The sequence below is a fragment of the Colossoma macropomum genome, unplaced genomic scaffold (genome assembly GCF_904425465.1).
Source record: "Colossoma macropomum unplaced genomic scaffold, Colossoma_macropomum, whole genome shotgun sequence".
NCBI classification, from domain to species: Eukaryota; Metazoa; Chordata; class Actinopteri; order Characiformes; family Serrasalmidae; genus Colossoma; species Colossoma macropomum.
The window spans coordinates 47,925,264-47,951,636 of NW_023494787.1; the positions used below are offsets into that span (position 1 = coordinate 47,925,264).

Consider the following 26,373-nt stretch of genomic DNA (forward strand, 5'->3'; position numbering starts at 1 on the left):
GCTCGATCAGAAGCGACTGACGGCACGGATGATCTGGTGGTGTGAGAGGAGCAACCAGTGAATCTTTATCTCTCCGATCGAACTCTGAAGTGATAAAAAGACCCTCCAATATTATGAAACATGTTTGACTTTACGACTCAAAACATTCACGAGTCCTGTAGTGTGAGAAGGTCAGAGATTTACTCAACGAGTTATTCAAACAGCCAATCAGAGAGCAAGAAGAGTGGAGAAAAAGGCGCAGAGACGTAAATGCACAATGCCTGAACAGTGTAGTGCAGAGACAGATGCAAACAAGAGCCGTTATCATGTTTATAAAGTATGGATCCAGAGGTCAGGTCACTCTCTTTACAATTTCAGCTCAGCTGCCAGTTTGTAGTGAAAGATTTCTCCAGCTCTCACTGTATCAGTGCCTCTCAACCCTATATTAATCCCTTTATAATTTCGCTGCGCATAAAAGCACAGACAGGTCCGGTCCGGCATGTTTAGCTTTATTTGTGTCACAGGATTTCTGAGGACATCTGGGAGATTGTGTTCTTATTCGTAGGCCAAACTCGTTATATCCTTTGCCCTGTCATCTAGTGCAAGTCCCCTTATGACAAAAAGAGAGTAATTCTGGGACAAACTGACATAAGTTTGTGATGCTCTCCATTTTAGAAATCTGTTAAGTGTAGTGTACGCCCAGCCTTAGAGGTAAGTAATAGAAGGTTGTATTCAGAAATGCAGGGCTGAACCAGCTGGCATCTTGTCTGGGTTAAATTAGCTCTACTACAGTGACTCAGCAAATATTCATTGTGTTCGACAGAGCCATTATCAGCTTGGGTCTGAGGTGACTGAGCAACCAACCGATCAATGCTTTGCTGTACAACTGACAAGTCACACGAGGTTGGGCTCATGAATAAAGCGGAATTTGAGCCATTCACAGGAGGCATACGAGGCTTCACACAAACAGCAGTGTTTAAAATCATAATCAGCTACTATAAAAGCAAGTTTGCTCAGTCATGATCTTACTGTACCATACACCAACAGTTCTAACAGCATACTAAGGCTGGTCCATTGCTGTTTTACACTGTTGTGGGCCAAAACACCTACTCTCAGCATTTCTCCAACACAAGCCTGTGTTATATTCCTCTACTGAGTCGTGCAATGTGAGATATTTTTGCACAATCCCTCGAATGGTTGCACATTTTCACTCTCCCTGCCCTTATTTCTGGCCTGGAGGCTACTGTATGCTAATGTTATGTAAACACAGCATGAAGTGGATTCGACCTGATGTCTGATAGCATGTGATAAACATGCCCTTCAGGAAAACGGCCCAGTTCTCCTTCTTTACAAAGACTCCAAAGTGTGGGGTGCCTCAGGTACCCGTTCTAGGGCAACATGCGTTGCAGTATTGCAGTGCTTTTTTTACGGAAGCAGGAAAGTCTGCTCAGTCTCTCCCTCCCCTCCCTGCTGCAGTGCATTAATATGTGATGAAGCGGGAGCAGAAGGCTCCTGAAATAGGCGAAAGCTGCTACGCTGGTGTCTCGCCCCTGTTTCCACACAGGAGAACGTAAGGGGATTCTCTTGTGCCGTGTTGCTGTTGCCGTGGCGATGCGGCACCCGGTGTGCCGCATGCATGCCGCAGACGGCAAAAGAGAACACAGGGAAGCTCCCGCTGACCTCAGCACCAGTGCTTTCTATGCAAACCGCCCCCCCCCCTTGCCCCTAAGCCCCGGGAATGCACAGGACTTTAACCATGAACGCTCCCATACAAAAGATGGCATTATCCTTTAAAATGACAAGAGCTGGGTAAAAAGAGGGACAGAGAGAGGGAGGGAGAAGGAATCAGGAGATGACGTCTGCGCTACAATTCACGCCTCCTGTCAGAAATAACTTTTAGGACCAGTTTACAGGATCCAGATTAAGCCTAAGCCTCATTTCCAATGGCGAAACCCCATCGGCATTTGCAGGGCTAGGTTTAATCCACGCCCGAAATCCAGTTCGGTGGCTTATTGCAGAATAAACTGCTTAAAAAACTGGTGAAAAAGAGAGAGCAATATAGAGGCAGTACCTTTGAGAGAGCTGATCTCGTGCTGGATGGACCTGCCTGTGTCCATGCTCCTGTGCCTCCTGCAGCTTCTTTAACGGTTGCGTGTTCCCTGCGCAAAGTCAGCCAAGTCCTCGGCACCGAGCTGGGAGATCTAAAGCTTTGCTCCCTCACTTTTTCCCCCACACGCTGAGGCTCTACTGCTACTTGCTGACGGCGTGGCTTCTGTGTTTTGATCACTCTCTAGCTGGTGCTCTCTCTCTCTCTCTCTCTCTCACTCGCTCGCTCGCTCACTCACTCTTCTGCAGGGGAAGTAGGAGAGGATAAAGTGCACCCCTCCCTCTTCTCCTCCTCCTCCTTCTACACCCCTTCTCTATCCTTTCTGCTAAACATCACATCCCCTTCCCCTCACCCTGGGACGTTCTAGCCAATCGCAATGCAGGAAAGGCAGTCATCATGTTCATTGACAAGACGCTTGGCAGCAAGAAGTGGCTGCAGATACCGTAAAATAGAAAGAAAGAGACAAACTGCTCCCTGTGACACTGTATCCTCTTTTCTCTGTACTGAATTCATCACCCTGTCTTTTTGGTCCAGTACCACGTAATGGCTATTACAACAAACTCTTTCCAAAATTTGCCATCAGTCCATTCCTAGCACAATACACCCTCATGATACCAGACTTGCACAAACATCATTCATTATAGAACATCATGGAACCAGAATGTATTGGAAGCACACCCAAAAACATTCAAGATTCGAGTAAACAGCTGTTTTTCACAAACAAAAATTTCACTAAGCATTTTGCTTTCAACTGCGGTTACATGCTTAGCATTTCTCCAGTAGCAGCCAAATGTAATCTGTTCCCGTTAATTAAAAACAGACTAAGTTTTGAATATCTTACATATTTGTGCATGCACATAAAATGTGTATTATGAATCAATCAAAATACCCACCTGGTACATATTAACTGCAGAAAAGCTATAAATAAGAGACCTGCCACTACTTTACACAACCCAATGACCAAGCCACCCAGAAAAGTGAGGAATGGTATGTGAAAGTGCAAAAGACACTAGCAGCACTGCTGCATATGTTACTTTTCCACCGTTACCACAATAAACAAGCCATTTCCCTTGTTGTTCTCTTGGATATCAAATTAATATTACAAAATTGAGAATCAGAAGTTGTACCATCTTTTGAAGCATGGATCAGAGATTTTGGGAATGTGCTACACATTTAACATACATTCTAGTTGAGAGACCCAAAACTTTTGGTAGAATATCACATAGATGGATCACATAGAGGAAGGAAAACTGTGCTGACCCACCCACTGCCCTGCTATTTGTGCTTATTTCCATAACAGTATGATTGTGCTGTATTAACTGCCACTGTATTTCAAGTATTTCTTGCTGTACTGTTATTATTGTTTGTAGTGACCTTATTCTATTCTATCATCCTAATTTTTTAAATGTGTGTTTGTGTCTTTTTTTTTATTTTACTAATGTTTAAATATAGAGTATACTTCCGTTTTTTCCATATGTGAAATAAGCCAAATAAAAATATACTTAAAAAAATAGTTACTGGGCTCCCGAGTGGCGCAACCGTCTAAGCGTTGACCCTATCATCAGGAGATCGCGAGTTCGATCCCTGGTGATGCTACAGCCGTCCGTAGCCGGGAGTCCGAGAGAGCACAATTGGCCTCGCTCTCTCTGGGTGGGTGGGATGGCTGCCCTTCTCCCCCCCATCACTCACTCAGCGTGATGCTAGTCAGCGCAGGTGTCTGTTAGCTGACATAAGATCTGGAGGTTAGCGCTTTCCTCCGAGCGCGTTCGGCTGTCCAATGACGCTGGCTTCACAGGTCTTGGAGGAAGCCTGTGTTAGCCTTCGCCCTCCTAGTGTTGATAGTACCGTGTGATTGGGGGAGTCCTAACTAGCGGGTGGAATTGGCTACGACTAAATTGGGGAGAAAACCGGGTAAAAATTGAAAAAAAAAAAAGTTACTGCAATACTGGCCTTTGCCAACACTGGTCTTGTAGAACGCTTTAAGATACAAATGAGGCCTCTGGCTATTCACAATGTTTTGTACTGTGTGCTCTGAACATCTTAACCAGTCACAGTTCCAGATGAGTTTCAAAAGTAAATTATTTTCAAGGTGATACTTTAGCCATATCACATCGTTGACTCATCAATACAGCAATAATAACCAGAATAACTTTAATATGCTGGTGATTTCTGGCAATTACAACCCCATTTCCAAGTTGGGATGCTGTGAAAAATGTAAATAAAAACAAAATGCAATGATGTGCAAATCGTTTAAACCCTATATTTCATTGAGAATGCTTTAAAGACAAGATATTAAATGTTGAAACTGAGAAAATGTAAAGTTGTGACGGGGGCAACAAAAGGCTATTAAAGTTGTGTCGTGCTAAAAAAAAAAAAAACACCTATGTGGTTGATTGGCCACAGGCAAGTAACATGACTGGGTATAAAAGAGCATCTCAGAGAGGCGGAGTCTTTCAGAAGAAAAGATGAGGAGGGGTTCACCACTCTGTGAAAGACTGAGTGCAACAATTCAAGATTAACATTTCTCAACATGATGATGATGATTTCATCATATACGATACACAATATCATTAAAAGATTCAGAGAAAACTCTGTATGTAAGGGACAAGGCCAAAAACCAGTATTTGCTGGTCGTGATCTTTGGGCCCTCAGAAGGCACTGCATTAAAAACAGAAATGATTCTGTAGTAGAAATCACTGCATGGGCTCAGAAACACTTCTGAAAAACACGCTGCATCCACAAATGCTAATTAAAACTCTTAAACGCAAAGAAGAAACTGTAAATAAACAGGATCCAAAAAATGCTGCCACCTTCTCTGGGTCTGAGCTCATTAAAAATGGACTGAGGGGGAGTGGAAAAGTGTTCTGTGGTCCGAAGAATCAACATTTGAATTTCTTTTTGGAAATCATGGACACTGTGTCCTCCGCGCTAAAGACCACTCAGCTTGTCATCAGTGCACAGTTCAAAAGGCAGCATCCATGATGGTATAGAGGTGCATTAGTGCACATGGTATGGGTGACGTGCACATCTGTGAAGGCACCATTAATGCTGAACGATATATACATGTTTTGGCAGCATATGCTGCCATCCAGACGACGTCTTTTTCAGGGAACGCCTTGATTATTTCAGCAAGACAATGTCAAACCACATTCTGCATGTATTACAACAGCATTGCTCTGTATTAAGAGAGTCTGGGCACTACACTGGCCTGCCTGCAGTCCAGACCTGTCACCACTAAAAACATTTGGCACATTATAAAACGAAAAATATGACAAAGGAGACCCTGAACTGAGCAGCTGAAATCCTGTGTTAAGCAAGAACAGAAAAACATTTCATTTTCAAATCTACAGCAGTGTCTCCTCAGTTCCCAAACACTTACAGAGTGTTATTAAAAGAGGAGGTGATGAAACACAGTGGTAAACAGGCCCCGTCCCAACGTTTCTGGAACGTGTTGTTGGCATCAAATTCAAAAGGGGCATATTAAAAAACAAAAAACAATTAAATTTCTCAGTTTTGATTTGTTCTCTTTGTACTATTGTCAGTGAAATATAGGGTTTAAATAATTTGCACATCATTGAATTTTGTTTTTTATTTACATTTTTCACAGCGTCCCAACTTTTTTCAAATAGGGTTGTATGCCTCCAGTATATAACCTAGTTAATAATTTAGCAAGCGTATTCTCATGTGCGTTTTGGTTTAGGTGGTCTTTATTGTCATTCCTCAATGTAACTTGTATACATTTAAATATCATTCTTCAGTTCTCTTGGTGCAACACACAACAGCAGCACATTACACAGTCCAGTGGACCAAATCATAGCTTTGCCACTAAATACACATCCGTCATACAGTGTGACTGAATGCTATTTTAGAATATATTTGTACTGAACTGGATCTCATTCACTCTTTTTGTTGCCTTGTACTCCACTCAGTATTTTCTGCTGATGCCGGCCCTGCTGATAATACCCAGTATCAAATGCCATCTCTAATCACAATACTAGTGCTCTGTCCATATCAGACAACCCCACACAGCAGTGATGTTGTTGTACCACTGGACTTTCTATGTTCTGCTGAAAGTCTGCTTGGTGTGAGTGTCCTTGATGTCAGCAGTGACCTCAGCCTCACACACCACTCCAGCTCCTCCTTCACGCTGTGTCTGGATTACCCAATGTCATATGTTGTTACCGATGCCTGTTCTGTTCTGTACCCTGAGGGGTGGTCTTTCTGCTGCTCTCCCTGCCTTAGGCTTTCCATGTATGCACACTGAAGGTCAGGAAGGTGCCAGAACAGAGCCATACCGCCAAATACTATACCAAATACTGTAACTATAACCGCAAATGGAAAAAAACTTTTTCTGTGATGAAGTGGTCCTGAGTGAACTTTAGCCCGTTTTTACAGGTGTGAACACTCCACCCATTCCACACCAAAGGACTGAACTGTGGTCCAGCAAAAACTGAGGATTTTAGTTTGCTTCCAAGTACACCACGCTTCAATTAGCTGCTGATTGGTACACATTTTTGTGATGGCCTGCGCCAAATGTATGAACAGCTTTTCTTCTTTTAGCAGAATGTTAGCACTGTGCTGTCTGCATAATCTGCCCATTAAATGCTTGACTTCTTACAGATGTTCATATCATGTCTGCAGCACAAGCTGTTGCTAATAACAGCAGATGAGAGTTTGATTTTTGCTTGTGGACGTATTTTTGGCATCAGTGACCCGATTGGTTACACTTCAACTGACAGACCAATCATAAAGTATCAAGTTTATGGTCGTAATTGTACAAGTAACAGAGCACTTGCGTCCCTGCAAAATTTCTACCCAATGAACAAACACCCACATGTGGAATTTGGTGAACTTTAGCCATTGCAGTGAGAACCCAACCACAGCAAATGACAAAAAGACACAATATCACAAAAACCCAAACTCTGTTTTGAACTACAGTGAACTAACTAGGTGTTAGAGAGCTCCAGAGACTCACACAGACTGGCCACTAATCATTTCTTTTTAATTCAGAGCTTTGTGCTGCATCAGTCCTGTCCTGGTTAAAGGCCATGATAAACGAACCACCACGCAGGCAAGATGACACAGCATTTTGAGAGCATCCTGGCTTAGTCTGCTGGACCAGGGAATACTACTGCAGATCTATCTCTTTCTCTCTCCCATTCTCTCTCCCTCCACCCCCCTTCCTCTCTCTCTTCCTCTCTCCCTTCCTCTCTCTCCCTCTCCCACTCTCTACGTCTCAGAGCCACGAGGGGGAGCACAGAACAAGGAACAGATTGTGCCCAAATATCTTATATAATATTCAGCACCAAAACTCAAAGGGGATACGTCTGCGAGCGCAAACCCAACCTCTTCTTATTGTTTAACACTTACTTTAGGAAAGATTACATTTTTTGTTTTAATTTACACAACCTACACATCTCTGCTACAAAAGAAAAACTTTACCAGCGTCTAGCATTTATGAACAGCTGAGCTGAAAACCAGAGTGAGTGGGTGGGGATAACAAACTAAGGTGCTACCAGTTGCTAAAAAGTCTGGTAAAGGGATTTACACCAAAATCAATTCAATTCAAATCTGAGCATAAAAATGACATACAACTTTATTAATCAAAATAAACATTATGTGATGGAGCTCTATCCAATACCTTCGGGATGAGTTGAGTGTTAGTTGGACAGAACTGATTGTCCATCATCAGTACCTGACCTCACTAGTGCTCAATCAAATCCTCACAGCAAATGTTCCAACATCTAGTGTAAAGCCTTCCCAGAAGAGTAGAGGCAGCACAGAGGGATGAATTCCTCATTAATCCCCTTCATTTCAGAAGAAAGGCTGGATGAATATGGAATATGAATATGGAATCATGTACCTGCAGTCTATATTTCACTAAACTCCAAATTTCACTTCATAACACCAGATTAGTTGAGGTTACTGACATTGTTCATAGACGGTTACTGGTGTTTATTAAAACAAATGTAGCTTCTTAATGTAGTGGTGTAAACACCAGCATCTACAATAGAAAAGAGGAGGTGTTTAACGTATTACAGCTGTGACACAAAAGGTCTCGGCTGGTTAAAGCAGCACATCAAAAGTGTCAAAGGGAAGCAGTGACAGCAGATCCACAGTGCTGCCTCAGCCCCTCTCACTGGACAAGCAGTTTCTAGACAAGCATAGTTCCCTCTGGATAGAGGGGTTCAAGTTAAACTTAGTGGCCATTTCATCACAGAATGGAAATCGACTCTCATATTTTTGAATAATATCATCAAATAATATTTCTCTGTATCTCTGATATGTGTGTGTGTTTGTGTCTCTCTCTCTTTGTGTGAAATGCTGTGTTGAGCTGCTAGTGAGCAATGAGGGGTGAAAGGGGAGGGGTGGGAAGCCCCGCTGTAAAAAAACAATTCACACCTCATCACGCATCCCTCCGGCTCTAATCCCACAATGAACTCCATCTCCCAGAATCCTCTGGGAGATCACGTGCCTGCTGACTCTCCACAGCACTCCAATCATCGTTCTCATTAACCCATATAGAAGTCCAGAGAGGCTTTGAGCTGTTGCTATAATTTTCCAGATTGTTATCTTGAGATAAGTTGTGATCTCAAGATAACAACTTTGCTATCTTGAGATTACAAGATACTTAACCTGTTATCTCAGATCACAAGTTAATTAACTTGTTATCTCAAGATAACAAGTTAAGTAACTCGTTATTTCGAGACAACTTTATCTTGGGATCACAAGATCACTCGTTATCTCAAGATAACTTTTATTTTGAGATCACAAGAGAATTAACTCGTTATCTCGAGATGAGAAAACTTAACTCATTATTTCAACACAACTTTTGTTATCTCAAGATAACTAACTCATTATTTCAACATAACTTTTTCTTATCTTAAGATAACAAGATAACTAAGTCATTATTGTAACATAACTTTTGTTATCTTAAGATAACAAGATAACTAGCTCATTATTTCAAGATAACTTTTGTTATCTCAAGATAACAAGATAACTAACTCACTTTTTCAAGATAACTTTTGTTATCTCAAGATAACAAGATAACTAACTCACTTTTTCAATATAACTTTGAGATAACGAGTTAATTATCTTGCTATCTCAAGATAACAATCCAGAAAATTATAACTAATCTTATGGCCTCTCTGGGCTTCCGTACACTGACATAATAAAAACCGTATTTAAAAACACTTTTATAAATGTTGTCTTGCTTACTCACTTCAAAAAAGAAGGAAATCTCGTTTTGGGCTGATGTGAAAAGTGGATAAATGTCACACAGTAAAATGAAAGCGGGCAGAACTAATGTAAACGAATCAGGGTGATGTGACTTCGTGGCAACCAGATAATTTCCGCTACACTATCATCAAAGTCAGAAATCATATGTAAAATGACGTTATTAGAGTAAGCCGTTCCTTTAAGAGCTTAACGGGTTACTGCTACTTGAATGGCACTCATGAGTAAAGTGCTGAACTCGAGTGTCTGACGTCTAAATACAATGCGAATGAGTGGGACATGTTTAATGCTGTTATAAATAGCCTGTCTTCATCAGTTATGTAACAGCAGAATTCTCTTCTCCTAGACAATGAAACAAAGCACCGCTCAGGACAGCTGCAGCGCATTAGACCCACTTGGACAGTGAACAGGCTCCACAAGACGTCCAGCTGGAGCAGGAAAACAGGCCTGTGGTGATACAGATTTTCTATGTTATCAATAATGAATCAAATACTTCACACAAACATGCAGCTGACTGGTCAAAATACATGTTTTGTTCATTTTTTAAGTGGGAAGTAAGTTAACACTTAACCACTGATTTCACTTCATAAAATTTGATTGATTTGATTGATTTGTTAAGGCCACTCAACTACTGGCTTAAGAGTTTACAGGAAAAAAAATTCAGACAGGCTCTTCATGTACGCCCCCTAGTGGTGTACACTATAAGAGTAAGGCCCAATCCCATTTCACCCCTTGTCCCAGTTGTTGTTGAGATGGGGCGAAGTGTTAGGGCTACATGGTCCTCCAAACAGAGGTTTTTCAGAGGCAAACTCCAAATAGTGTTTGGAGAAAAAAAGAAAAAACAGCAAGATGACTGAGCAAGCAATCAAAGAAACCCACAAATGTGAGTATTTTCTCCATTAAAAATCCACGATAACCATCGTATTATCTTAGTTTAGTGTCATTTCAATGTATTATGGTAACAAGCATAAAAATCACTAGTAATATGCTGATGTCTCAGTAGCTAGCTAGCTAAATTTCCTGTTCCACCTTAAATAGTCCAGCAGTTCTGATGCCTGAAGCGTCAGAATATAACTGCTGCACTATTTAAGGTGGAACGGGCAAATTCGAACAAGGAGCTGGTGAATATCTGACTTCAGCTTCATATCGCTGAAGAATTAGGGGTGGGTGATGATAAATAATTGCCCCCTTCTTTGAAGGCGTATATTCCCTAAATGTAACTAAAGCCCAGCAGTGAGGAGTTGAACTTTACCCTCCTCTGCTGTCACTGCAGACTGGCAGGGTCGCCTACAGAGCAGCGCTGGTAGCTGTTAATGAAGTGATGCTCTTTTTATTTGAGAGTCCCATTTGAGGCTCCCATTACTCCACTACTCCTTGTAACTCAGTTCCAAGGAGCAAGGAGACACTCAAAAACAAGGGGTAGGGGTTAAAGTAAGAATTAGGATTGAGCCTAAGTCTTTATCTTACTACAGCTGTGACACCAAGAGTGTTAAGGTTGGTTAAAAATGATGTATTTCTACAAAAAAAAGATCAGAACTGTCCAGGATGTGGTATTTTCTATATTCTTTATGGGTTCTTTATGGATGTGAACGCTGGACATTAAGGTCTTGTTCAGAATGCCAGCCCAAATCCAATCTTTGGCATGTTCAGATTATTTTTGATAGTCTGAAGAGCAAAAAAAAACCACCCATGAAATCTGATTTTGGCAAATCACCACATTTGGAGGTGGTTTGAAAGGCGATTCCAATCAGATTTTTACAGATGTGTCTCAGTCTGGACGCTCAAATTAGATTTCAAAGTTTTTACATCACTCGCAATGTGACTAACAATGATGATGTACAATCCAGAGTGACAGAATTGCTTGGATTTAAGAAGAGCACCAAAGATTCATGCTTATGTTAGAGAATTTTGAAGAGTTTGAAGAGGTGAGATGATGCACCTCCACCTCTCCTGCATCCACGTTTGATATCTGCATCACCAGCACAACTACATAGTCACTAACGCCTACGTCGCTACCACAGCAGCATGCAGAACTGTGGGTGATGTCTGGAGACACACATCCAGTCTGATCACTTACAAATAACAGTGATTTCAAAAGAACTGATTTGAGAAACAAATCCAATTTGCCTGCAGTCTGAGCACAGCCTAAGAAAGCTGTATGTAAAAATACTGATGCCCTTAAACTTTAGTACTGGCACAGACTTTTGAGAGTAGCAGCAAAGAGAACAAACTAATCAACCCTCAACTCTCACCCAAAGCCCAGATGACTAAACTAAAGATCTTGTTTTGGCCACATTATGAAAAGAACCAGTTCATTGGAAAAGTTATGCTTGGAACAGGTGAAGGTTAAAGAGGAAGCAACAATGAACACAAGCAGAGGAATTGCAATGAAGCCATTAAGAAGCCTGGAGAAATATTATTCATATGGCATTCAGAAGTCACAATCCATTTGATACCAGATCTTTTACAAGAAGCGTGCTTGTGAATAAAAATGTCCAAGGTGATGTTACTGTCCTCCTGACTTTGCCAATGAATCTCTTAACTGTGTTCAAGATCATTTCCTCATTATGTTCTCTTCTTGTTTACACTGTTCTGTGAATGGTGAAAGAATTATAAGTTTCCCAGAAAACCCAGAAAATAGCTGGCTTGCTTGGCATTTACTGGACAGTTCTGCAGAATGCCTTATACAGCATTTGTTGCTCATCAACAGTTAAATATTCAATGGAAATATACGTTTTTTTTGAAGTGAAAGATCCCACATGTGCCTGAAAGGAGCCATGGAGTCTGTCTGTAGTCAACACTTCCCTGATCTTTCACCAAATTTCAAGAAACGCAAAATGTCCTCAAATCTTTGTGGCTTTAAATGGGATTCGCTAATGCATCTGTGCCACAATCATCCTAGATATGTTTTGTTCTTGCCAAGTCTATCCTGGCTGGGACAGTTTAGACAGTATTTCTCAACATTATTATACAATGACTGGCCACTTCATAACTACGTCTTGTTTCAACGCTCATTGTCCATTTTATCAGCTCCACTTACTATATAGGAGCACTTTGTAGTTCTACAGTTACAGACTGTAGTCCATCTGTTTCTCTGCATACTTTGTTAGCCCCCTTTTACCCTGTTCTGCAGTGGTCAGGACCCCCATGGGCCCTCACAGAGCAGGTACTATTTGGGTGGTGGATCATTCTCAGCACTGCAGTAACACTGACGTGGTGGTGGCGTGTTAGTGTGTGTTACGCTGAACCAAGAACCAAAAATATCCAGCCAACAGCGTCCTGTGGGCAGCGTCCTGTGGGCAGCGTCCTGTGACCACTGATGAAGGACTAGAGGATGACCAACACAAACTGTGCAGCAGCAGATGAGCTATCGTCTCTGACTTAACATCTACAAGGCGGACTGACGAGGTAGGAGTGTCTAACAGAGTGGACAGTGAGTGGACACAGTGTTTAAAAACTCCAGCAGCACTGCTGTGTCTGATCCACTCAGACCAGCACAACACACAGTAACACACCACCACCACGTCAGCGTGACTGCAGTGCTGAGAATGATCCACCACCCAAATAGTACCTGCTCTGTGAGGGTCCATGGGGGTCCTGACCACTGCAGAACAGGGTAAAAGGGGGCTAACAAAGTATCAGAGAAACAGATGGACTACAGTCTGTAACTGTAGAACTACAAAGTGCACCTATATAGTCAGTGGAGCTGATAGCATGAGGTACTTAATGAAGTGGCCGGTCAGTTTATATGGACCATTACTCACGTAATTATGAAACACAGCAAATAACAGAATGCACATTTTTCATCAACAGCGAAAAAACAATGTGGTGACCCTGCAAGGCACATAATCTTCTCAGCTGAGTAAGCAAATATGAACTGCAACAGGGAAAAAAATGTTAATCCAGTGCATTATACCACCAAGTTCTGCCAAAATGCCTCTGTCTGAATAGCAACACACCTCTCATCATTAGATAAATATGCGTTTGTATGGCTGTACGCCCAGCATGGGACTGGCTCTTCTCTCTCTTCCTCACAAAAAGCTGTAGAATTCAGCAACATGCCTGGCCCTATTTGCTTTCTCACGTGCAGATGGCTCACTGCACGATAGGTAGGCCCACTATGCACTGCTTTGTCACTGAGAAAAACAAGCTTTTGGGCCTGAGGATCTCAGAGGCTCTGTTTCCACTGTCCCCATAGATACCACACAGACCATAAACTGTCAGCAGAACCCAAAGATTTGATTTATAAAATCTTTACAATGTGTGAGACTTTACACGAAACCCTGAACACATCAGTCATACGACCATCATCGGTGCTTTGGGTGAACAAACGCAGACCATTCTAGAGGTAGCCAAGTGTAAGCTCCTGTCAATGTGTAATAATCCATAGATTTACTATCAAGTGTATCAAAAAAAATTAATCAACTAATTAGTCATTATTTACTTATTAGCAGATATGATACTGGATAGAGACCACTAATGAAAATGCTCCTACACATATATCAATGCTTCACTACAGTGAATGCTTGACTGCATGAAAAACATGTTTGCAGCCACATTTTCTCTGTAGCTTTTAGTCATTTTTTGAAATCCAGTTTTGGAAACTCCTGTTTTTCTCACTTATTTTTCTCCTTTCTTATGCAATTGTATTATCTTCCATCTAATGTCGTCAGAAATATCTACTGAAAAATCAATCACTTGCTCTTAATGGCGGTTTTGACATGAAACTAAATAAATGAAAGGTCCCTGGCTTTGCAGAGCACTAAGCATCAGTGTTTACTCAGACTGATAGACCAAGAAAATGCACAAACAGCATACTTGTCTCTGGTTAGACACACATGGCATTCAGCATTACCAATACGATTGTGACAAGGGAAATATGGTATTTAGTCAAATCAAATTCTGGGGGCTTGTGGTCGTAAATAATCATCATCATAGGCCCCGTAAGAGTCTATTCATGATGACTGATGGGACATTCAATCTGCTCACATGTTGAATTAGGCAAGATTCCATGCAGCTGTTGCAGTGTGGGAAATGTTAAGGCTTTCCGTCTGAGACCCCAAAGAGGGGGCAGACAACCTGAGCCCCAGCACACACCCACCCTAGACCAGGGCACCGCAGGACAGCCTGGGACCAGAGACGCATACAACTGCATGCATTCAGAGGTGGGCAGAGTAGCCTAAACCATTCTGCAGTGAAAGTACTGTTAATTAAAATAAAACAATATAAAATAACGAGTTCAGTCAAATTGAGACATAATTATCTGTCGTTTCAAAAAACACGTTTTTAAATCAATAATACACAGATCAGGCATAACATTCTGACCACCTCCTTGTTTCAGCTCCACTTACTATATAGGGTCACTTTGTAGTTCTACAGTTACAGACTGTATCTGTTTCTCTGCATACTTTGTTAGCCCCCTTTTACCCTGTTCTTCAGTGGTCAGGACCCCCATGGACCCTCACAGAGCAGGTACTATTTGGGTGGTGGTGGTGTGTTAGTGTGTGCTGTGCTGGTCTGAGTGGATCAGACACAGCAGTGCTGCTGGAGTTCTTAAACACCTCAGTGTCACTGCTGGACTGAGAATAGTCCACCAACCAAAAATATCCAGCCAACATCGTCCTGTGACCACTGATGAAGGACTAGAGGATGACCAACACAAACTGTGCAGCAGCAGATGAGCTATCGTCTCTGACTTTACATCCACAAGGTGGACTGACAAGGTAGGAGTGTCTAATAGAGTGGACAGTGAGTGGACACAGTGTTTAAAAACTCCACATACATACTGGTGTACATACTTCTTTCATTCAACTTACATCAGAACTGCAAGCCCACTGTAAGGCTGATCAAGGGCACACTGTGTCACCGATGCAAAGCACTGCTCTTATAAAGCTTCAAAAGCTATCTGACCGCTAATGGTGCCCCCTGTAACTATGTGAGTTCCATGAGGTGTGACAGTCTAAAGACAGTCAGGAAACAGCTTGTTCCCTTCGTGTTTGCAATCAGACTATAAACATGAATGATATGTGTATTTTTATTTGCAATACAGGCCTACTAAAGCTTATGGTGAAGTTTGTTGTAACAGTAGCCACTGCTTCATACATCTTACCATACAGTCTATATATTTCACACACAGCACTGAGAGTGAGAACAGTCCACGTTTGAAGCATTTTTACAGGTTATTAGTTCAGTATAGAGCAGTTTTTCACTTTGCACATGGGAGAGCAGCTTTCCAGTGCAGGGAAGAGCTTATTGGGCTTCTAACACCACATTTCCATCAATCTAATTACAACACTTTGGTGCTGTACTTCTGAGTTAATTTGATCAAATTTGTCTTTGCAACTTTTAATGATGCGTTTAACTTGACAACTATAAAATATGACTGATCATGCAGCCCAAAATCCTATGTGGTGGGAAAACCTGGTATTTGGGTCCACTTTGCAAAAGAGGGCAGTGAAAACAAACAACACCAGGCACAATTTCAAGCTTCAAAGAGAGAAAAAGAGCGACTATTCTCTTCTCCCACATTCAGCGGTTTGTCAGGGGAAGATAAGGCGGATATTTCATGATGTTTTAAACAAGGCTCTAAAGCATCTGGCTTTGAGGTCTTCTGCCAAACTGATAACCGCAACATCAATAATTTGTCCAGTCCTGTGGACACTCTCTCTGGAGGCCAAAACTCACACTGTTTGATGTAATGACCAACAACAAGTTCGTTGCAAGTTCGCTGGTGGTTCTGGTTAGTAAATAAAATGGCTATATTTGTGTTGTAGTCATGGCGACCCCTGGTTCCTATCACCACCACTGTAAAGAGAAAGAGTCTCTACAATCAACCATTTCACACCAAACCACTATGAATGACTCTGTTTACATCTCAAACACTGAATTATGCAGAAATTTTGAAATATTGGTGGAACAGTCCAGTGAAAAATCTAATTACCCCAAATATAGTCGATCAGCTTATGCAGCTAAGAAGTAACGGAGCCTTATACCCCTGAGATTAGCAGTGTGCAAACTGCATTCCTAGATCAGCATTGCCTCAAACCAGGCTGAGTAGTGGAGTAATCTCTAATGGCCTTGTCTATGTGGTTAATGTCACTGTGATGTAATGCACCAAGGACGTTTCATTCAGAGGGACAAGCAGACTACGGAGCAGAACCTCAAACAGGGGGAGGGGCATGCAATCAGTCAGCCCTAGAAAGACAATACCTGTATTTATCCCTTGATAAGTCCTCAGACAACACTGGTGAAATGGATCATCAGCTAGTTAAGCACTGGCGACGGCTGAATGGTCGTGTATACAGTATTTCTAAGTCAAACAGTTGTTCGGTCTATTATGAAACATAGTGCAAGGCTTAAGCCAATTATAATGTTAACAAGATACCATCACAACAATATACAGTAAGGCACAAAAGTCAGAGGCCACCCTTTATTTATTTAATTTCCAGTCAAAATGGCCAGTAAGTACAAGTGATTCATCTTCAGAAGATGTTTCTGAGAAGATTAGATATAAGATCCACTTGCATAAGCAAGGAGAAAGCTGAATAAAATAAGTGAGTTTCTAAAACTGGAGCTCCAAAAGCTACAGAGAAAATGGGTCTCCTAACAACCACCTGGAAGACCTGGTAGACCACCAAAACTGCCCCCATCAGATAAACAGCACTTAAAGCTTTCATCTTTGAGAGAGAGGAGAAAATCAAGCTGCTTCAGATCTGAAAACATCCACAGGTGTTTCTGTCCATCCTTCCACTGTGAGAAGACGACTCAGCGCTGTGGGTCTGAAAGGATGTGTAGCTGACAAGAAGAACCTCACTGAGAAAAGGAGACGGACACATCAAACAAAGAAGCTGAACGATGGACTGACCACCCCAGAGTCCAGACCTCAACACCACTGAATGTGTTTGATTACTTCAGAAAATGATCAACCAGCTTCTATCTAACATCCACAGGTGTTTCTGTCCATCCTTCCACTGTGAGAAGACGACTCAGCGCTATGGGTCTGAAAGGACATGTAGCTGTCAAGAAGCCTTACTGGCTGTGTTTACATGCAAAGACATTTGTTGATTTGATTGAATACATTCCGATTACAGATTCAGACTGAGGTGTTTATGCTCACTCTACTCAACAATCTGATGGAAAATCTCTGTTTACATTCACACTACAAGTAATCAGATCCACACGCGCAAAACATACTTAAACTTTCCGATAGGGAATGTAATCAGATACAGGCACGGATATTATTCTTCTATATAGCGGATTATTTACAGGATTACCCTCCTCGTTCAATCGGACAGAAACCGTATTCGGAATAGCCTCAATAGCCTCAATCGGACTAGTCTGTTCCGATCAAGGTGTTTACATGGACATATTCTATTCCGACGGATTATTAACGGATTACCAGGCTGCATGTAAACGTGGCTACTGAGAAAAGTAAACAGACACATCAAACAAAGAAGCTGCTGGTGTTCTCAAAACAATGGACTGACCCCACAGTCCAGACCTCAACATCACTGAAGGTGTTTGATTACTTGAATCGAGAGAAGCAGAAAATGCTAAATCAGCTTCTAAGACTGAACTTTGGAGGTGTGGAGAAAATATCCCTGGACAGACTAGACACAGAAAACTTGTTATTACATTTAATTGTTGAGGCGTCTTTTGCTTCCAGTTAAATATATGTTTCCTGCTTCTCTACTTTGTTATTAAGGCCGTTTGGACTGGAAATGAAATAAACGGAGGGATGGTCTCCACCTTTTGCACAGTGCTGTATTTGCCTACACAGCAAAAACAAGGCAAAATATGTAGTGAAATACTGCTTATGTGGTCAGTGTGTGCTCACACTGTGACCACAAAGCAGTGTCCTTTCTGGATGATTACAGTTTTCCACAACATAATGAAAACAGACACAGAGAACAGTAATTCTAGCTCGGTGCTCCTTATTCAGGGTTCTTAACCAAATCGGGCCTTGTTTTCTCTCTCTAAGAAGGGCGAGCGGCAGCGCTTGCGTGTGAACTCTCAGAGCTGCACGAACAATAGTCCGGTGCCGGACCCTCCCCACAGACCTCGCACCCTCACACCCACGCATGCCAGTCAAACTGACCTGACACAGCATTCTTGGCATCAGCCTGGCATTGTGTGCCAGTGTGAGGGCTGAAACTGCTGTTCAGCATGTTTGAGCTCTAGAGATTCCAGCAGTCTATGAGACACTGCCCTATGATACAATGTGAGTGCTTTTGTCATATGCTTGATTCCACTATCAGGGTCATTAGATGAAACCGCAGCCTGCAATTGTGTCCATTCTGTGGTTAAGTCTCTTTCGAGAGACTGACTTAAAGGGGCTTCCAACTGAATCCCATCAACATTTCCACATTATTCAACCTGTGAGTTGTACACAAAGCTATTCAGAGTGTTTGATCTGAAACAGTGGTGGTGACAGGAACCAGGGTTCACATTAACTACAAGGTAAATATAACCACTTTATTTATTATGTCCAAAATGACCAGCGAACCAATATATGTCTTCTGAGGTTTTATATTTAATGTTGATAATGGTAAAATAGCAGCAATCCAAAAAAATACATTTTCTCTTGGTGCTATTTTCACAATGCTCTCTGCACCATGAGTGGATTTAAAAAAATATATATTTTAGGCCAAAAAACTTCTCTAAACTATCATACAAGGCATCAAGTGAAAGGTCAATTTATTTATTTAGCACTTTTTACAACAGGTGTTGGCACATGGCTGCTTTACAGAAAATCCAGGTCCTAGCCCTAGGGAGCGTTGCCAAGGGCAACAGGGGCAAGAAAAACTCCCTAAAAGCAAGAGAGAGAAGCCAATAAGTTTCTGTGAGGGAGCTTTTAGAGGCATTAAACTCAGACATCTGGCTCTTATCACCACCACTGTGAACAATTCTGACTAAGTTTTTCTCGACTTTCACATCAAACCACTTTGAATGACTTTGTTCACATCTTAACTATGTAGTTACGCAGAATTTTTGAAAAATCGGTGTAATTGCCCTTTAATATTGTGACACTGGTGTAGTAGTGCTCTTTTATTAAACATCAGCAGAAAGGCACATACATAACACCTAACTCACAGGGGAGGTCACCATTGGCCATAGGCTTCAACCGCACTGACCGCACACCCCAACAAAACAACACATGCACATAAACTAGAGCAGCAATAAACAGAAGCGTACGCCTCCCATGAGACTCTTCACGTGGCCCTCTGCATGGCCACGCCCCCCAGAGCCTCTATGGCAGTGGTAGCCAGTAGTGGGCGCTACAATATGCTATTTGTTGTGTTACTCAGTATTCTGCAGCGCAGCACTGCATCCCTCAGCCTCATCGTTTTGACAGAATTTACATTTAAGGCATTTGGCAGACGCTCTTATCGAGAAGGCTTACAATCTGATAATGTTTACACAGGTAGGCGAAGGTGGTGTTAGGAGTCTTGCCCAAGGACTCTTATTGGTATAGTGTAGGGTGTTTACCCAGGCAGGGGATCGAACCCCAGTCTACAGCGTGGAAGGCAGAGGTGTTATACCAACCACAGAATTCACAATGATGTGTTTTCATTCATCAATGTTCTCAGTAATACCTCACACTCAACACCTTTTGCCCTGTAATATAAGTTTACACTTTTCCAGTCACAAGTCATCACTGTAATCATAGTCAAGCTTAAGGTAGCTCTAAGAAACCACCAAGAACTGTGAGAAAGCAAACAACAATAACAGAGAGTCTCTCAAGCCACAGCTGATCTGCATTGTGTAGTGATGCTGCGGTGCTTCTCAGCTACTCTGCTGTGGGTTTATGATTAACTCAGCTCTTGGTTCTCTGCAGGGTCAAACAGAAGAGTTTGTTGCAGGTATGTGTGGTAGCATAGTGACAGAAATACCACACCACTGAGCGCATTTTAACCACGTGACATCAGGGACGCAGAAGCAAAATACAAATGATCTTGTCTGAGTCCCGTTATGATCGATCAACATTACAGTAAACATACAGGTGCTGTTGTTACAAAGGAGGAATATAACCAATACATTCAATGTGCTGAGGAATGGTGGACATCATCAGTGATGTCTTTATAAGATATTTGAGTGGCGCAACCGTCTAAGCGTTGGCCCTATCATCAGGAGATCGCAAGTTCGATCCCTGGTGGTGCTACAGCCGTCCGTAGCCGGGAGTCCGAGAGAGCACAATTGGCCTCGCTCTCTCTGGGTGGGTGGGATGGCTGCCCTTCTCCCCCATCACTCACTAAGCGTGATGCTAGTCAGCGCAGGCGTCTGTTAGCTGACGTAACAGATCTGGCGGTTGGCGCTTTCCTCCGAGCGCGTTCGGCTGTCCAGTGACGTTGTGTCAGCGGCAGCTCGAAAAGAAGCGGTGGTTGGCTTCACAGGTCTTGGAGGAAGCCTGTCTTAGCCTTCACCCTCCTAGTGTTGATAGCATCGTGTGAATGGGGGAGTCCTAACTAGCGGGGTGGAATTGGAGAGACTAAATTGGGGAGAAAATCGGGTAAAAATTAAATTAAAATTGTCTGCTAATATAACGATTTGCATAAAGATATTAAAAAAAAAGGAAAAGCCATACTCAGAGATGGAAACATCTGAAGTTTGAGAGATGTTTTTGATTGAAGGCATCAAGTATCAAGGCATCAGCATGAAGTATAAACAAATTTTACCACATCACACTTTGGAAACTGTTACATTGGGAATAAACTCATTCAACAGCAAGATAGCGGCCTCAAGCACGCTGCTGAGAAGATCAAGATGTACTTACAAATAAACAAGCTGCTGGCGTTCTCAGAGCAACGGACTGACCACCCCAAAGTCCAGACTTCACGGAATGTGTCTGGGATTACAAGGATAACGGGAAGCAGAAAATGCAAAACTACCGAAGACATCTTGGAGCTGGATTAGTTTTTTCAGCGGAGGGGCTCTGATTTGTGTGATCTTTTTCTCTGCAACCTGATAACAAGACTAACAGCTAAAATGGAGCCTGACCCAATTCATTAATCATCAGGTTCAAGGCTACCGAAATCCACAACATTCCCTCCCCTACGCAAAGACTACACACCGTCATCACCACCACTGATAACAGGCATCACCTCAAACTGAAATGAGATGTAAAGTCTCCTCCTTCATCCAGTGTTGCATTTTGGGTTTAGTGAAATGCTAAAAATATATATATATTTAAATTTTCTGTTAAAGTTTTCAGACTTGTTTTGCAGTTGCTGAACAATTAATAACTTTTAGACTGGAAACAAATGATAATGGGGTCTCTGACTTGTGCGATGAAAAAAGAGAATTTCACATAAACGAGTAATTATAAAAATTTGCGGAAAACATATGGAGAAAAATTCAAATATTCAGAGCCACATACTTAACAGCATAGGTTCTCACGAGCCATGTGTGTATGCATGTGTGTGAGAACTGCTGTCCTACAGAAGAATAATGATTCTGCCAGCAGGTGTGGGAAATAGCAGACGTGTGAGAGAAACCCGTAAACACAGCCTAGTCATCTGTACAGACCAGTAACGGGTATACGAGTGAGAGAGAGAGAGAGAGAGAGAGAGAGAGAGAGAGAGAGAGAGAGAGAGAAAGTGGAAGAGAGAGAGTAGAAGAGAGAGAGAGAGAGAGAGAGAGAGAGAGAGATTTAGACTGGCGGGAGCATAACATTAGAAGCATGTGCTTGCAGTTGTGATGTAAGAAGCTATTATTTCATTATTTTTATTTTCAATGTTCCACAATAGTGAACAGTTTGCTATTTGCTTAAAGTTAGAAAAATAGCCTGTATTTGCTGTACATCATCAAAGGTAAACTACAGTAATCACAATTTAATCATAATATTTAATCATAACGTACACCACTGTCAAACATTGCATTTTATTTATCTTATTTTATACATATTATCATTATTATTATTATTTTTAAATATTATCATTTTATTTTATACAGTTTTTTTTACACATATACAGTCTTACTGAACCTCATGACCTCTCCCCACCTGTCCAAATGGTGTGTGGCACTAACAGTACAGCAGACAATACTGTACCACACTCTACATCCAAGAGTATTAAACTGAGATTGTCTAATAAAAATATTTTCCACTGACCACGACTTTGGAGCAAGAATAGCACATGCTTATGGAAGCATGCCTGATACTGCACACTGACAGCTTTTCCACTTGTTATTTGTGGAAGAACAGATATGTCTCAGATCTTAGAATAGACATTATACTTGAGTCTATATGAGTGCATATCGAGCAGTGGACTGGCTGTATGTGCAGGTGGTCATTCTGGTGACATATGCTCATCAGGCCTGCAAAATCTGGTCAATATATGTTTATTTAAACTTTTGCCAAGATAAGGTGATGCAATTAAAGGGGAATACCACTGATTTATTTTTAAATGTATGCAAAATTTAATGATTAGGATGTAAACAGAGTCATTCAGAGTGGTCTGGTGTGAAACGCTCTGTTCTAGAGAAACTTACCAATCAGAACTGTTCACAGTGGTGGTGATAGGAACCAGACGTCCACCTCTAAAAGCTCCCTCACGGAAAGATACTACACAAAATAGTTACAAATATATTGACTGAGCCATTGTTTTATAGTATAGTTTTTCCACTATTATCATCAACATTATATATAAAAACTCAGAAGACGTGTAGGTTCACTCGTAGTATGGATAGTAAATAAAATGGTTATATTTGTCTTGTAGATGCTGCAAACCCTGGTTCCTACTATCACAACAGATGTTAGTTAGCTAACTAGTTGGTAATTGTAGCCTTAGTCTGCAGGGCAATAGTCCAAAATAGAAGCAACATGCCATGAGGTCAGCCACAATGGAGAGGTCTGGTTTGCACCACTACCCTTTTCTCACTATTAGAAAAAAAAAAACATAGGTTTACAAATGTTAGCAATGGCTTATAGAATGTTTAATGATTATCTCTTAATATGACAAATACTTTAAAATGTTCCACAAAGCAATATTAGATAAAACAGATAAAACAGAGATAAGCAACAATAAAAGCACTTTGGACACAAGATCAGGATGAAGCTGTACCTATTTTAAAATATCATGTAGGTCACTGTTATAGAGTGACACTGAGTGCCAACCCACCAACTCGCACTCACTTGTTCACTCTTTCCCTCCCTTTTTCTTGGTCCCACAGTGGATTATAATTATTCTGCTCCTATTCCATAATTCCAGCTCTCAGTTCTATTCCATTACCCGAACTTTCCTTCGCTAATGCTCCCCCACAAGCCTGCATTCAGTGCCACGACTCAAGAGGGCACACATTCAGGAAAACTGCCCTACTGTCAGCCTTATTTTCCACCTTCTGACACATTTAACAGATACAAGCTGCGATATGTACATTTAATGACTGTTCAAAGCTTAAATGTGACATGAAGGGGTTACGACGGTAAGCAAAGGCATGACGCAACATACACTATATTGCTAAAAGTTTGGGTATATCGCTGGTGTTGGGAAAAACCTTGTATCTCCAATTTTTGTTGTTTTTCAGTTTTTGACATAATTTGAAAATGCCTGTTGTTCTTTGCATTGTGTGTTAATTTCATGATGAATGGACCAAAAGAAACGGCCCAAAATGACTTGGAAAAAAGTCTGGTTCCATTGACTTACATTAAAAGTAAAGTAGGTTTTTTCTTTCTCCTGTAAAGTTACCATTTTGGAGATAAGAGGTTTTCTTCCGACAGCAGCGATATGTATGTACATTCTAATGCATTTGATTTCAGCCAAATTCAATACATAAAATAAAGCATACAAACATGCACTCTCCATAGTCAAATGCTGGCAGGAGAATGGTTGATTTTCAGAGGTACTGTCTTAGGATGCCACCTGATCAAAATGCCAAATTTCTGCTAAAGCTGCCCCAGTCAACTGTAAGCGCTGTTATTTTGAAGTGAAAACGTCTAGTAGCAACAACAGAAGGCCAAACGGAAGGCCACAGAAGCTTACAGGACGAGTGGTGAAATGTGTTGTACGCAAAAGTCTGTCATTTATTTCAACACTCACTACACTTCAGCCTTAACAGAAGAAAAGTTAGTCTGGGGTTTCAAGGATTGGGTTTTCACAGCCGACCAACCTAAGATAAACCACGCTTCACCAGCTGGCAGTCTGACAGATGAATCTGAGCTTGACAGATGCAAGAAACTACCTGTGAAACTACCTGTCTGAATGCAGAGTGCCACCTGTACCGTTTGTACAGTGGAGCCGGAATAATGGGCTGGGACAACAGCACACGGTCAATTTCTAGAGAACTTTGTGTGGCCGACTTTCTGAAAACTGTTTCCTTTTTTAGCATGACAATGCCCCCATAAAGCAAGCTTTTGGCGAGTTTGGTGTTCAGTCACGGAGCCCTGCCTTCAAGCCCATCCAACACCTCATGTGCAACTGGAATGTGCAATGTGAGCCAGGCCTTATTATCCAGCATCAGTACCTACCCTCACTAATGATCTTGCGGCTAAATGAAAGCAAATACCAGCAGCCATGCTGTCAAAGTCTACTGTAAAGCCTTCCTAGAAGAGTAGAGGCTGTTACTGCAATAAAGCAGGACAAACTCCAGATTAATGCCCATGGCTTTGGAATGAGATGATCAACAAGCACATATGGATATGATGTTCGGGTATCTATTCTAAGGTTTCAGTCACATGATTGTTCTGCTGTGGCCGCAGTATATGGAAGCGAATTTCTGGCTTCGCTGCTCCGCATGAACGTAACTAGAGGTGAAAGACGGTTAATATTGCTCACTTAAGAGAAAAAAACCTCGACAAAGTCAATAAAATAGGCTGTGATCCTTATACAGTCCCCCCTCCCTCCCCCAGCATTTAAAAGCACAGAAGCCCACCGGCTCTTCACGTCAGGGTGGGTAAAGGATCCCATGGTGTTCATAAAGAGGAGAAAACACTCTGTGATCATAGGAGGGTAACGACATCAGCTAATTAACACAGATGAGATCAATGCTGGCCTTTAGATAACTTTAGCTGATGTTAACAGCCGAGAGACGAACAGTCGCCCCCTAACGGAGCTGCAGACAGCCGGTATAACTTCACTCTCTGTTTCTGATTTAAATGAGGTTTGAGTGGAGAAACATAAGCGTTAAATATCAGACTGAATGTCGTAGGTCGGAAAACGACGTCGTGTTTTGACAGACGTGATTCTGTAAGTTTGCTAGTTCAGTTAGTTCAGAGTTCAGCTCCAGTCCTGAAACCCCTGCACTGCATACCTGTGGTTCCCTGGTTAAAATACCTGATATTATTAGCTGATTAATCCCTTCTTGAGCTGAACGAGGTGTGAACAGCAGAGAAACACTAAACTACACAGTGCAGAGGCTCCAAGCCTGGAGTGAAAACACTGAATTAAAGGTCTGTGTGTCTCTTGTCATTCTCAGCCTCTGTCGTGTCTTGCAGGTGAATTCCTCTCAGCTGGTGTGAGTTAGTGTTCTCCTCCAAGCGTGATGAGCTGTCCACTGACACTCCATTAGCAGTTGTTTGAAAAGATGTGGAGAAGCTGCACGTGCCTCGGAAGAAGCACACGCTAGCTTTCGGCCACTCAGCCTGGTAGCATTGAGCGATAGAGGTACACCTAGACAGCATGTAGAACTGGCCTCAAATAAATTAGAGAGAAAGTTAAGCATACCGTCGGGTGTTTTAGACTGCAGGATTAATACTACCAATCCACCCTTACTGGGGCACTGAATACACAGGCATACTTGTACATGCTCTCACAGATGTGTGAAGGCCTTTGGAAGACACTATTTTGGAGAGTGAGGTCATGTTGCATGAAAGCGATCCCGCTGGTGGACTGGACGTAGGGAGTGGGCCGAGGCTTCTCTCAAGCTGAAGTCACTGAGGGCTTAACAAGGGATACTGATTCACCATGCAAACATATCTAACCAGCCCATCCCTGCTCACAATTACACTGCATAACCGAAAGATCCCCCTCAGGTCTTTCTATGTGACCCACACCTTAAGCATCAAAATATAAAATGCATATTTAAAAAAGTCCGTAATTGTTCATTTCATGTTTTAA

General features: G+C 41.8%; 1 protein-coding gene across 16 annotated transcripts in view; it reads right to left on the reverse strand.

The window, feature by feature from the left end:
• Positions 1–26,373, reverse strand: part of pleca (plectin a) — a 215,074-nt gene that overhangs the window by 143,630 nt on the left and 45,071 nt on the right. For 3 of the 16 annotated variants that reach the window (XM_036567653.1, XM_036567652.1, XM_036567647.1), the window contains exon 1: positions 2,051–2,324. The exons of the other annotated variants lie outside the window; for them this stretch is intronic. In XM_036567653.1, coding sequence (XP_036423546.1) covers positions 2,051–2,096 — 46 coding nt within the window. In that variant the 5' untranslated portion in view covers positions 2,097–2,324. Of the gene's footprint in view, positions 1–2,050; positions 2,325–26,373 lie in introns of those variants that run through there. 16 annotated transcript variants of the gene reach the window in all.